The 14,248-nt window shown below is 31.1% G+C and overlaps 1 protein-coding gene across 2 annotated transcripts; it reads left to right on the plus strand.

Annotated features, from left to right (window-relative positions):
• Positions 1 to 2,506: 2,506 nt before the first annotated feature.
• LOC124934278 (transmembrane 9 superfamily member 3-like) lies at positions 2,507 to 10,227 on the plus strand. Of its 2 annotated transcripts, XR_007099061.1 has the most exons (8): positions 2,507 to 2,720; positions 3,063 to 3,103; positions 5,525 to 6,110; positions 6,209 to 6,346; positions 6,455 to 6,611; positions 8,004 to 8,488; positions 9,318 to 9,609; positions 10,127 to 10,227. XR_007099061.1 is itself a non-coding variant. In XM_047474783.1 (7 exons), the coding sequence occupies exons 1-7, from the start codon at positions 2,569 to 2,571 to the stop codon at positions 9,535 to 9,537; spliced, it is 1,779 nt and encodes a 592-aa protein (XP_047330739.1). In that variant the 5' UTR covers positions 2,507 to 2,568; the 3' UTR covers positions 9,538 to 9,781. The 2 variants fall into 2 exon arrangements, 1 of the variants encoding a protein (XP_047330739.1); XM_047474783.1 differs by lacking the exon at positions 10,127 to 10,227 and having other exon boundaries at positions 9,318 to 9,781.
• Positions 10,228 to 14,248: the final 4,021 nt, after the last annotated feature.

A 14,248-nucleotide genomic window follows, 5' to 3' on the forward strand; every position in this document is an offset into this window, starting at 1 on the left:
GCGACTGATATAACATACCTATGTATTTGAGTTACCATCATAATTATTCTTTGGTGAACTATCTGGTTGGAAAGAATTCGTCGAACTTTCAATAATCTCAATCGTCTGATGTGTATCATTCATAATATTATTATTATAATGATTTTGAGATTTGTTAAGGAAAAAACTAATAGAGTCTGTCGGGAAGTTAATCGTTCTTCTCAATAATTTACGAGTCCAATAACTTATTAAGTACTGTTTTTTTGTTTTTTTTTTATTTTCATGTCATGTTTTGTTGTTGTGCTTAAACGATTATTTTTCATTTTTAATATATATAACATTTTTTCAAAAAATATAAAAATAAATTAGTTTATTTAAAAAATATTTTACTTAATAAATTATTCAAATATTTTAAACTAAAGTAAGAGAATTTAATTCTCACTAAAAAAATAATATTTTAAATTAAAACTCTTCAAACCAATAAATTATAATTTCAAAAATAATGTATATATATTTTTTTCAAAGTCAGTCATCAATTTTTCATTTATATTTATTATCACTAGGTGTTGCGAATTCTAGTTTTTTTTTTGTATAATATTTTTGTTCCTCACCTATTTTTTTTATTTGAAAAAATAATTATATTTCATTTATATTTAAGATTTAAGTAGTTTAAGTTTTATAAATTTTAAAATTTAAATTTGGTTTATACTAAAAGTTGAGTTAGAGTGAGTTATACTAGTGAACTCTAAATTAATTTTAAATAAAATAATTAAATAAGTAGTTGAACTCTTAAGCATTATTGTATACATTAGTAATAACACTGCACTTTTAATAACTTAACTAGCATAATGTCTCGCTATGTAAGGATAAATAAAAATTATATTTAATACTTAGCTCTTTTTGGTCGTTATCATCATCGTTTTATCGTCTTCATTATCTCCTTTATCATTAACATCTATGGTCTAAACATGAGGGGACTTCAATGATTGAGACAACTTAGTGATCAATTTTCTCATTTCATTCATCGTTATTTTCGTTATTCATAAAAAATAATAACAAATTTGACATGACATTCATTTAACTTTTTTTTCACCAGCACTAATTTTTTCTTCTTCGACCTCTTACTCTCATTACTCGATTAACCAACAATATCATTTCTAACTTAATAGACCTCTCATATTACTATTCTCGTGACCTCACTTCTGCACTCAACCATATCAATAGTGTCAACATCTTTTACCATCACTTTTGACAAACCAACCATCTCATCATATAATGTATATGCAAAAAATTAGCATGTAAAACTATTTCTTTAAGTATTTTAGTAAATCACATTATAAGTCTTTACTACGGTTTATATTATTGTGTAATTAGTTTTACATAAGGGTATAAATGGTTTTACATAAATGAGTATGATTTTATATGACAATTAGTTGCATATATTACTGTTTTCAAACACTTCGGGTCATATTTCTTGTACATAATTCAGTTTCAAGCATTAAAAATCGTATTTGAACATTAAATCAAGCATTATAAATGAGTTTAACAAGTTTTGCTATCATATTTTATTTTTTAAGCACTTCGGTAAATCACATTACAAGTTTATACTACGATTTACATGAATGTACAAAGGATTTTACATTAAGGTATAAATGATTTTACATGGATGTATAAATGATTTTTTATGACAAATAAGTGCATATATTTCAATTTTCAAACATTTCAAATAGTATTTCCTATAAATGATTCAATTTTCAAGCATTTCCAGTAGTATTTCTTGTATTTATTCAGTTTTCAATCATTATAAATCGAATTATAAACTTGTTCATATAAATCAAGTGCCATAGTAATAAGTCTTTTCAAACATTTCAAGTAGTATTTCCAGTGAATCACATTATAGATTCATATAAACCAACTACAATATTAATCAATTTGCGTTTTACATGAAAACTAACTACAATAGTAAATATAAATATGTACATTATCTACTTTAAATGAATATTATATAAATAAATGAGTTACCTCGTAGTTTTATCTGTCAGTGTCGAATTCTTCTTCGATTTAGTAAATTAAACTATTTATGTATGTGATTTATGATTATCAAATTAGAGATTAACGTAAAGCTTCAAAATAAATAAGAAATAAAACGTAAAACTTGAAAAATTAAAATGAGAAATAAAATTGGGCTTCAGAAAACTCTTTCTTACCATTTTGACTTCACAATACCCGAGTTTCAGAAAACTTTTTTTAAAAATGTTTGATATCGAGCAAACGGAGAGCAATCAAAAGAGAAGCAACAGAAGAAACGAGAGCAAACGAAAGAGACGCAAAATGTAAAGAAAGGTGACATGACGCGTTGGATACGCTACTTTGTTCCTTGGCTAAGTAGTGTATGAGGGTATAGACTAGATTCGTTACGTTTTGTTAATTTATTTATATTATTTAATACTTTAACTATACTTCAATTTTGTCGCCCTTCTCATAAGAAACGGTCCAGCATTTCACCTCCATTCTCTCTTTTCTACAGGTTTCCATTTCATAGTAAAATTGGTTTCTCTCCCTCCATCTCTCTCTCTTTCTCTCTCAACGATGATGAAGAAACGAAGGACGCTTCTCTTGATCGTCGTATTCATCTTGTATCGTATAAGCCAAGTGCGATCAGATGCCTCCGATCACCGCTACCAACAGAGCGACTCCGTTCCGCTCTATGCTAACAAGGTCGGACCATTCCACAATCCTAGGTAGGTCTTTTTCTTCATCACTCTGAGTTGCATTTAGCAATTTGTTGCTGTTCTGTTTACTAGTAATGATTGGAAAACGAATTTGTTTGATTGAATTATCGATAGGATTGGTAATGTGGATCCGAATGTTGATCTGAATGAATTCAATAGAGGATCTAGTATTGATTATTGTGTAGCTTAACCGCACGATCTAGTATTTGACTGTTTCTGGTTGCGTCAATGCATAAGTGTAACACGATTGTTTGGCATTGTCAGAAATATGAGTGTTAGATAATCTTCTTTTTTTTCCTTTCATTCAATCCAGATATGTCTGCTAACTTTGTTTGTTTTGATTATTTATAGCGAGACGTATCGGTATTTTGACCTTCCTTTCTGCTTACCAGGTACTTTTCGCATTTCTTATTGGATTTCACTGCATGCTCTTCCATTCTTTCAGTTTACTCTAAGGGTGTGTTTGATAGCCCTGGAATTGGCATTGGAATTGGAATTGGAGGGTCCAATTCCAATTCTTATGTTTGTTAGACACTTTAATATTAAGAATTGGAATTGGAATTAGAATTCCAATGGAATTCAATGTAGTGTAATTTGATAGTTCTCAATTCCTATCTTTTTAGGTCGGAATTGTAATTCCAAATTAACACGTTTTTCATGTTTTTGACATATTTAACACGTTTTTCACACATTAAACACGTTTTACACGTTTTTAACACGTTTTTTACACGCTTAATATATTTTCATATTTTAGCACGTTTAACACGTTTTTGGCACGTTTAATACGTTTTTGGCACGTTTAACACGTTTTTGGCACGTTTAACACGTTTTTCACGTTCTTGACACGTCTAACACGTTTAACATGATTTTCACGTTTTTAACACGTTTAACACGTTTTTGGCACGTTTAACACGTTTTTGTCATGTTTAACACGTTTTGACACATTTAACACGTTTTTCACGTCATTGACATGTTTAACACGTTTTTAACATATTTAACACGTTTTTCACGCCTTTGACACGTTTAACACGTTTTTGACACGTTTAACATGATTTTCACGTTTTTAACACGTTTAACACGTTTTTGACACGTTTGACACGTTTTTTACGTTTTGGCACATTTTGCACGTTTTGGCACGTTTAACAAGTTTTTCACATATTTAACACGTTTTTGACGCGTTTAACACGTTTTCACGTTTTTGACACATGTAACACGTTTTTTTTACGTTTTTGACACATTTAACACGTTTTTTTACGTTTTTGACACGTTTACCACATTTTTGACATGTTTTACACGTTTTTCACGTTTTGGCACGTTTAACAAGTTTTTCACATATTTAACACGTTTTTGACACGTTTAACACGTTTTCACGTTTTTGACATATTTAACACATTTTTTTACGTTTTTGACACGTTTACCACATTTTTTACACGTTTAACACGTTTTGACACGTTTAACAAGATTTTCACATGTTTAACACGTTTTTGACACGTTTAACACGTTTTCACGTTTTTGACACATTAAACACATTTTATACGTTTTTGACACGTTTAACATGTTTTCACGTTTTTAACACATTTAACATTTTTTTTACGTTTTTCACCCGTTTACCACATTTTTGACACGTTTAACACGTTTTTCACGTTTTGGCATGTTTAACACGTTTTTCACATGTTTGGAACGTTTAACACGTTTTTGACACGTTTTCATGTTTTTAACACGTTTAAAACGTTTTTAACACGTTGTTGACACGTTTCACATGTTTTTTACGTTTTTCACGTTTTCACGTTTTTCACACGTTTTAACACGTTTAACACGTTTTAACACGTTTAACACGTGAAAAACGTGAAAAACGTGTTAAAACGTGTGAAAAACGTGAAAACGTGAAAACGTGTGAAAAACGTGAAAAACATGTGAAAACGTGTTAAAACGTGTAAAAAACGTGAAAACGTTTGAAAACGTGAAAAACGTGAAAAACGTTTGAAAAACGTGAAAAACGTGAAAAACGTGAAAACGTGAAAAACGTGTAAAACGTGTTAAAACGTGTGAAAAACGTGAAAACATGAAAAACGTGTGAAAAACGTGTGAATAATGTGTGAAAAACGTGAAAAAACGTGTGAAAATGTGAAAAACGTGTTGTAATGTGTGAAAAACGTGAAAACGTATTAAAACGTGTAAAAAACGTGAAAACGTGTGAAAACGTGAAAAACGTGAAAAACGTGTGAAAAACGTGAAAACGTGTGGAAAACGTGAAAAACATGTGAAAAACGTTTGAAAAACGTGAAAAACGTGAAAAACGTGAAAAACGTGTTAAAACGTGTGAAAAACGTAAAAAATGTGTGAAAATGTGAAAAACGTGTTAAAACGTGTGGAAAACGTGAAAAACGTGTGAAAATGTGAAAAAATGTCAAAAACGTATAAACGTGCCAAAACGCCAAAACATATTTTAAAAGTTAACATTTTGAACCGATATTTTATTTTACAAACATTGGAATTAGAATTGAATTACAATTCTATCATTTTCCCAAACATAGGAATTGGAATTGAATTATAATTCTATCATTTTTCCAAACATAGGAATTGAATTGTAATTCAATGCCAATTCTCATGGAATTGGAATTAGAATTCCAATGCCAATTCCAATTCCAATTCCCCATCATCAAACACACCCTAATGGAAATGCAGTTTTGTGTGCACAATTTCATTAAACTGAGCTCAATTTCAGTCTGGTGTTATTTATGTTATTGTGTTTCTGAGTTTATGATGTTAATATACGGTCTAGTATATATTGTGTTTACTTTTATTTTTGACAGCTCATTTGAAAGAGAAAAAGGAGGATTTGGGTGAGGTGTTGAATGGTGATCGTCTTGTCAGTGCTCCTTATACTCTTGACTTTCAAGTTGACAAGGAATCTGTGGTTGTTTGTAAAAAGAAGCTGAAAAAGAATGAAGTTGCACAGCTCCGGACTGCTGTATTGAAGGATTACTACTTCCAGATGTACTATGATGACTTGCCTATTTGGGGATTCATTGGAAAAGTTGACAGAGAAGGGAAAGAAGACCCGAGTGGCTTCAAATATTCCCTTTTCCAGCATATTCATTTTGATGTCTCTTACAATAAGGATCGTGTGATTGAGGTCAATGCCCGTATGGATCCTCACTCTGTAGTTGATTTGACTGAGGACAAGGAGGTAGAAGTTGAGTTCACATACACAGTAAAGTGGAGGGAAACAGACATACCTTTTGAAAATAGAATGGACAAGTTTTCACAGACTTCTTCTCTTCCACATCACCTAGAAATTCATTGGTTTTCAATCGTAAACTCTTGTGTTACGGTTCTTCTCTTAACTGGTTTTCTAGCCACAATCCTCATGAGGGTTCTTAAAAATGACTTTATCAAGTTGGTATCTCTACATTTTTCCCTTCAATTTTCCATAATCTCCTAAAGTTGCAAAAAGTGTGGCTGACGTTTTCTTTTACTTATCGAACCCATTGAAGGTATGCTCATGATGAGGAATCACCCGATGAACAAGAGGAGACAGGATGGAAGTATACTCATGGAGATGTGTTCCGATTCCCCAAGTATAAGTCCTTATTTGCTGCAGCTAACGGCTCTGGTACTCAGTTGTTTGCTCTGTAAGTAGCTGACTGAATATGTAGACTACTTTTGGAAAATGCTGTTAGCTAGTCTAGTTTGGTGGTCTCTTTAAGTGCAGTCACTAATAGTTTGACACTACTCTACAGGACTGTTTTCATATTTTTACTTGCTCTGGTGGGTGTATTCTATCCTTACAACCGAGGTGCACTATTTACTGCACTGGTTGTTATCTATGCTCTTACTTCTGGAATAGCTGGATATACTGCTACCTCCTTCTATTGCCAGCTTGAAGGAACCAACTGGGTATGCTTTTCCAAATACTTATCTTTATGTTTTATTTTCTAGACAGTTATTATTTTAAAAAATAAATTGTGGGCACAAAAAGGCTAATGTCAATCCAGAGAAGCAAAGAAGCTGCATGCATGCCCACAAGAAAACAGTTTATGTGTGTGGAAATATAAAACTATTCATTTTTCCAAAGAAGACATTTGTCTTCCAACAACACTTACTCCAAGTGGTTGGAGTTGTGTGTCTTACCAACACAAGTTTAATACTTTCTTCATTTATTTGATTGATTTACTATTTTAGGAAGTTGTTCTTTATTTAACTAGCTTCTTTTATATTTGCCTATAATCTGTAGTCTCCCATTGTAACAGTAAATCAATCAAATATATGAAGAAATCCTCTTCCCTATAAATTCCTACATGGTATCAGAGCTTTAGGTCTCTATTCTTCTGTTCCCTCCACCGATGGCTGTTGTAGCCATTGGCGAAGTGCTTCAATAGTCTTGTCAATCTTATTTCCTCTTACTGTTTATTTATTCTCTGTTGAAACTCCAACCACTTGGAGTAAATGTCTGCTGAAAAGGCAAAATGTACTTTGTAATAAGCCTAATTTGATATTTCCATATTCAAATAAAACATAAACATGCAGAAAAATGAAGAGAGATAATAGATTGATATATTTTGTGATTGATTTGGAATGTTTAACCATTACAATGGAACTACAATTTATAGAAAAATAGAGACTAGTTAAATAAAGAACAACCTCCAAGATAGTCATAAGTGAACATTTTGTTGGGAAGACACAACTCCAACCACTTGATGTTAATGTCTTTTGGAAAGACAAAGTTGTTTGGAATAAGTCCTAGTTTGATATTTCCACACAGAACACCAATCCAAAAGAACTGCAATCAAAATATAGTTGTTGATCATTTTGTCACGATGTTAAAGTCCTCTCAGCCTGAGAGTTCCTCTTTTTATGAAAGAGGAAAAAATGTGAATACAATAATTTTATTCTACCATGGCTTAGCATCTTTCCTTCAAATGCTCTGCCGTTTCTCTCGCTCATCTACCATGAGGCAATTAGAAATTTAGAATCATTCTACAGTCCTTTCTAAGTTCGATTATTTTCACCCAACCAATCCACTGATCCCAAAACTTCACCCAACCAATCCATTGATCCCCAAACTTTCCAACTGAATTTGGCATAACCCAATCAATTTTGAGTACATCAAATCATATTCTACAAAATTCTAAGGAGAGGACAAAAGATTGATTGATTCTTTAGATTGCTCACTTGAACAAAATCTATTAGCCAATCATTATTACTGATCATAAATACTGGTCTAGTGTAATGTTTTAGGAATATATCATGTCTAATGTGCCAGCAACGACTTGCTATATTTCAATACAGGTGAGAAATTTGATGCTTACTGGAGGTCTTTTTTGTGGGCCTTTGTTCCTGACGTTCTGCTTCCTCAATACTGTTGCCATTACTTATAGTTCTACTGCCGCTCTTCCAGTTGGGACTATTGTGGTTATTGTGCTCATATGGATGCTAGTAACGTCACCATTGCTTGTGCTTGGGGGAATAGCTGGAAAGAACAGTAACGTTGAATTCCAAGCTCCTTGCCGCACAACAAAGTACCCAAGAGAAATTCCTGAATTGCCTTGGTATAGAAGCACAATACCTCAAATGGCAATGGCAGGGTTTTTGCCTTTTAGTGCTATCTACATAGAGCTGTACTACATATTTGCAAGTGTTTGGGGTCACAGGATTTACACAATATACAGCATTCTGTCCATTGTCTTTGTTATTCTGCTAATCGTGACAGCATTTATAACTGTGGCATTGACATACTTCCAGCTTGCTGCTGAAGATCATGAGTGGTGGTGGAGGTAACTTTTCCTTCAGATCACTACTTTTGTATTGCTCATCTTTGAGAAGTTAGTTTCTTGTTTACTTAGGTAAATAACTGTTTTCCTACAGCTTGATTGATTAGTTTTTTATTAGTTTTGTATACAATAAAATCAGGAGCTTGTTTGATGATGTAGGATAATTTGAAAAAAAAAACTAATTTGATGAAAAAGTGATTATCTGGTATAATGACTAAAATTTCCTTAATATTCAATATTTTAAAATGTTAGAAAGAATAAAGTAATGGTAATTTAGTGTTTTGGTTGATGATTTGATTGAAGAAGTGATGGTTAGTGAGATGGTGATTTTTTTGCGAATAATCCCAAATAATTCACAAAAAAAAGCTCACGATTTAAAAAAAATTGTGTTTGACTAAAAGATGGTTTATTTGGATCAAATGGCCAAAGTATCCTTAATATTTTACAGATTTTTCTATTTTGATTGATGATGGGATATTGATTCATAGAACAAGTTGCTAGTAGTATTAGAAAGCCAATCAATAGATGGTTTATTGTTTTTGTGAGGTATTATTACTTTTCAAGTTATTTTCTATTCTTTCAAAGAATGGCTTCTATATCTACAATATGTTTATGTTTTAGAAAGTTATTTAGACTGCACAATGCTATAAAGAACATTCAGCCCAAAGTTATAGTGTTTATTTAGAAGATTTGAATATAAGAAATGATTTAGAAGGTAAACAAATTCAATTTTGGGAATTTCCAAATGATTAATTATACTATTAGGCTCTCTGCTTTGTCTTCTGTTCAAATGGTCCTCTGATATATGTATGTCCATTTTGACTTGAAACAGGTCATTTCTTTGTGGTGGATCGACCGGTCTGTTTATATATGGTTACTGCTTGTACTATTACTATGCAAGATCCGATATGTCAGGGTTCATGCAGATATCGTTTTTCTTTGGGTACATGGCCTGCATCTGTTACGGTTTCTTTCTCATGTTAGGGACTGTTGGTTTCCGAGCTGCATTACTCTTCGTTCGCCACATATACAGGTCTATCAAGTGCGAGTAATCACTGGCAATGAGAAAACTGCTACCTTATACAATAGAAGGCCACTGGTTTGGAAAAAGAAAGCTACCTGAGGTTAGTTTCTCATAGTAAGATTCTAGATGTACATTAAATTGGAGGTCCTCTTTATTTATTCTAACTAGGAGAGTACACTTTATAAAGGGAGAGTTCGAGTTTTTATTGGGAAAACCCGAAAAAACCCAATTTTTTTGTATGGATACCATTGATCTATATAGAATTTTATTCACATTTCTCAAGAACTAAACCGTCTTCTCCATTTTGATAGAATGAGTTAACTATTTTAAAAGTAGTTGTTTAATATACCGAATGAAAATATATAAATTTGAACTAATGGTTTTTGTGATGATCTTATTAGATTTATGAAGTTAAGTTATGCAGAGTTGATCAATCTAAACCAAATGAATTTTATTCAAAGAAGCATAATCCATATTTTTTACCTTATTATTCTTCCTTAGGGTCTTGTTTCATCTCCTTTTCTCGGGAGTGATCGTGTTCTATATATATAAGGAAATGATCGAAATGAGTTGTCTTATAATGGGTGGAGAGTGATATGATAACTCCTATTTTGTAGGATGGTCCTAACTTTTGACCCTCGATGTGTCTTTTCTTGAGCATCTTTTTGCTGCCTCCCACTATGAAAAAGAAAAGTTTGGACTCAAAATAAGGCTTTCCAAACTTCACGGAAAGATAAAAGATGAAAGAATTGCACTTCCAATTATATTAAATAAAGAAAAGAATAACTGTAGAGGCAATTTGATTAATATTAAAAAAAATGGAGATAAAAATGTCAAAATGGTCACATATATAAGGTAGATAGTAGTAAAGAATTCAGATTCATCTGTCTCTTACTTAAATCACTCAAAAATCCTCCTTTGCTTATTAGTGTTAGTAATGTTGCTGTTTTAACTGATCCATATTATAATTTTTCAAACAATGTGCATTCAATCTGTTTTCAATTGAGTTGAGTTTTAACGGAAAAATGTCTAAATTCTTGGGTAAATATTTCATGTTCTGAAATAATATTGTTTGGTGTGTCCTCTGTTTCTGTAAGGCCAAACTCAATTTTGTTTGATTGGGCTTGTTTATTGAACGATGTAGATCATTTCCTTGACAGGTTTGCATTTGGCCAGCGAACTATTCAATCTCCAACTACGTTTTTTTTTTTCTTTCTAGTTGACGCTCCTTTGAGTTCTTCCTCGATTTTGTTGACATATATGAAATCAATGGCTGCAATACAATCTAGTTATACCAAGTACAAATCAATTTGGCTGAATCCAAATTTGAAAATTGGATAGATCGAAAAACTAAAAGAACAGATACATCATAGCTATTAGACTGAAAAAAAACCAATAGTATTCACTTAATGGTGCAAAAGATCATACAAACAAATTGAGATTTATTCCGAGTTAAATGCTTTTATAGGAACTATATAATTTTTTCGTTTTTTTTTTCATTTAACTCAAAGTGCTTCCAGATGGAGTCGAATCCGTGACCTTTTATCTCTTTAAGTCCTTATCACTGATAACATTTCGTATATAATTTTTCGTTGTAATTATAAAAAAAAGAATTTACACAATCAACATTTAATAAAATAAAAAGAAGTTATATACCTCCTAGCCATTAATTCATCCTTCATTTCCAATCAATATAAAATATGCTTTTCAAATATTAAAGCAAATATGGAAAACTAATTATAAGAGGTCCTACAATTAAAGTAATGAAAACATATATAATTTTTTTTTACTAACACTAAAGCATGTTGGTATGATGAACCCATCTTGATTGCATGCATGACCCATAATTCCTACCACTTAATTATAAACTTTTATTGATATATATTTTTCAATATATATCATATAGAAAATTCCATTCACTCCATGTCTAACAAATTGCCCTAGAATGAGGTCCACTTTTTGATTTATAGTAAGGGCACCTTTGTCTGTTTGTGTACAATTTTGTGTGCATAATGATCAAGTGTAGATCTTCTTAATGGGGAGCAATAGCCTCTTCATAATGTTTAAGGGCACTTTACAATTTTGCCCATATAAATCCATGACAGAATGGCACCATCTCCTAAATGGAAAGGAGGAATCTTTAAAAGTTCTTGGCTCCATATATAATAATGTCCTTCAAGTTCAGCCAATTTGGGTATGTATAGTCAACAATTAATTAATTTATTAACTATGTGACAAGATAAGGGTAAAATATGTCATTTAATTTTACCAGGCTCCATTCAAACTCTGTCAATAATCTAAATGATCTTAGAACTCGTTAATGATCGATGGAGTTCCCTGCCTCTTTTTCGGTCTCTCGGTTGTAAAGTTTTTCCTTCTCTTTTTTCTCGATGTCGTGTTTTATCTATTTTCTCATGTAATATTTTAAAAAAAAAAGTCTATTAGATATTCCTTCAAATGACAAAAAGGCAGAAATCTATGGCATCACCAAAGGGATCACAAGAGGGGACATTATATGTCCTGAAAGTCACTTTTTTCCCTAAACTTCACATGACTCATGTCTGCATTCACATAATATGTGCTCACAACTTGGTTAAATCAACTTTATTTGTTACAGACAATATTATTGATGCCTTCAAAACCAAAATGCCCTAATGAGCTTGTCCTTTCTTTTCACTTTCTTTGATAGGAATCAAGTGTTATAAATAGAAGGTTTTTTTTTAAAAAAAAAAAAATAAAGGTATATAAAATTATTTCATTAATTACATAATCTGAATTTAAAGATCCTAAAATTTAATTGGAAGGTTAAATCCGTTATACAAAAGAAAACTAATGACCCTATTTCTCGAAAAAAGAAGACTCTTAAAAAGAGAGAATTAAACATCAATGACCAATAGCGTACCAGTACCATGAGGGAAAGGTGAAAAGAACCTTATTTAGGGTACCATGAGGGAAAGGTGAAAAGAACCTTATTTAGGGAGTGCAATAGAGAACTTGAGATCCGATACAAACAATCAGTCTAGAAGGAGGTGTCATTGATCACGAAAGGTAAATACAATGGCCTTGTGTGCTCGTATTCTGCGTGAGTCTGGTCTCTTTCGTCATGAGGTCTGTCACATCTACACATTCCGATGCAAAATACAACATAAGTTGGTCATAAGGTTAAGAGATCTCACGTAATCATTCACCTCGCCTTTGCAATAGTTGTAGCATTCATATTATATCGTTTATTCATACTGAATTGATTCTTTCAAGTAATACAAACATTAAAGCACAATAATTAAAGTATACCTAATTTGAAATTAACAAAACTAATTTATGTAATGACTTTTTTAAATAATACATAGTCAATGGAAAAAGACTAACCAAAAGGAATTAAATTACATTGTTGATGTAATAATTAAGTTTAGTTACATTATATTTCATTATTTAAAATATTAATATTACAACAATTTTTCATCAAAACTACAACAACAAATCAAATACAATTTTTTATAAACATTTTTTAAATATAAAATATTAAAGTACTTATGTTAGTTGTATACACTAAACAAGAAATAATAGAATTGATCCAGCCCATAGGTTTAATTTCTATTTGGTTTTGGAATAATGACAAACTTTCCAAGTTGGCCTCTAGTTAGATGGAAAACAGTTGAAAATAATAAAGAATGGAGTATGAGAATTAATGTTCTTTAATTCTTCCTTTAATTTGATAGGGAATTAATAGTGATACAGACTCTCAATATAGACAAGTTATTGTCAACAAATTTATGTAGGCAAAATATGGTATGAAGGAATAATCATATTTCCTTTCAATTATATATGGAATAAATTTTGATAGGATGATTTGGAATCCATCCTAAAACTTTCAAGTATAATATATTTAAATATTAAGAATAATATCATTTGATTGGATAATATTTTCCACAAATTACAAATGTTAAGTCTTACATTGGGGTTTCTTCAATAACTAGAGTTTAATTTTGCACAACTTCTCTTTTTCTTTTTTTAAAATTTCAACAAACATTATTATTGATTTCGAGTATTCATGATTATTTTCAAAAATGAATTTGGGCATTAATATTTGCAACACAATGCATTAATTGTATAACTCATGACATGTTAGTTGATGATACTTTATGTATGATGGAGGCATGTCATAAAAAATTTAGGGTTGGTCTTATCTTCTTTGAAGTTTAACTGATTTCAATGTAAATATTGCGAATTTGCGAATCATGTGGTTATAAAGGGATCGTGTTATCGAGTATCCAAATTTTGGGATTTAAGAAAGTTATTTTCCTAGCTAATTTTCTTATCCCAATCTTTCATTTGGGGTTTGAAGTTTGGAGAAAGGAAATGTGGAATATATATCACTTATAAGATGGAGAATAATTGAAAAAGAAGATTTCCAAAAAGGGGAATTTTAGTCTTGAATAATTTTTTTTAGCTTTGTTATCTAATCATATATCTAGAAGGCTTGTGCAAAACTTCCTTGGGAAAACTAGACTTTTTCTCACAAGGTGAAAGCCCCTAATACAAACATCTAGCATGTAGGTGTAACATTTACAACATAATGCTATATTTTGTAAAGTATTCTTTATCATCTATTATTGGTGATTGCCTTATAATATGTAACATTTTGGGCAAAGAAAATACGTGTCAATTATATGTTTTCTTCTTTTTCGGTATCAATAATTCTATGAATTTCTAGAAATATTGGTGTTATGGAAATGTTTTTG

This window comes from Impatiens glandulifera, chromosome 4 (assembly GCF_907164915.1).
Source record: "Impatiens glandulifera chromosome 4, dImpGla2.1, whole genome shotgun sequence".
NCBI classification, from domain to species: domain Eukaryota; kingdom Viridiplantae; phylum Streptophyta; class Magnoliopsida; order Ericales; family Balsaminaceae; genus Impatiens; species Impatiens glandulifera.

Coding starts and splice junctions, on each gene's coding strand:
- LOC124934278 (XM_047474783.1), top strand. CDS start 2,569: ATGATGAAGAAACGAAGGACGCTTCTCTTGATCGTCGTATTCATCTTG. Junction 3,104..5,524: donor CCTTCCTTTCTGCTTACCAG/GTACTTTTCGCA, acceptor TATTTTTGACAG/CTCATTTGAAAGAGAAAAAG. Junction 8,489..9,317: donor GATCATGAGTGGTGGTGGAG/GTAACTTTTCCT, acceptor GACTTGAAACAG/GTCATTTCTTTGTGGTGGAT.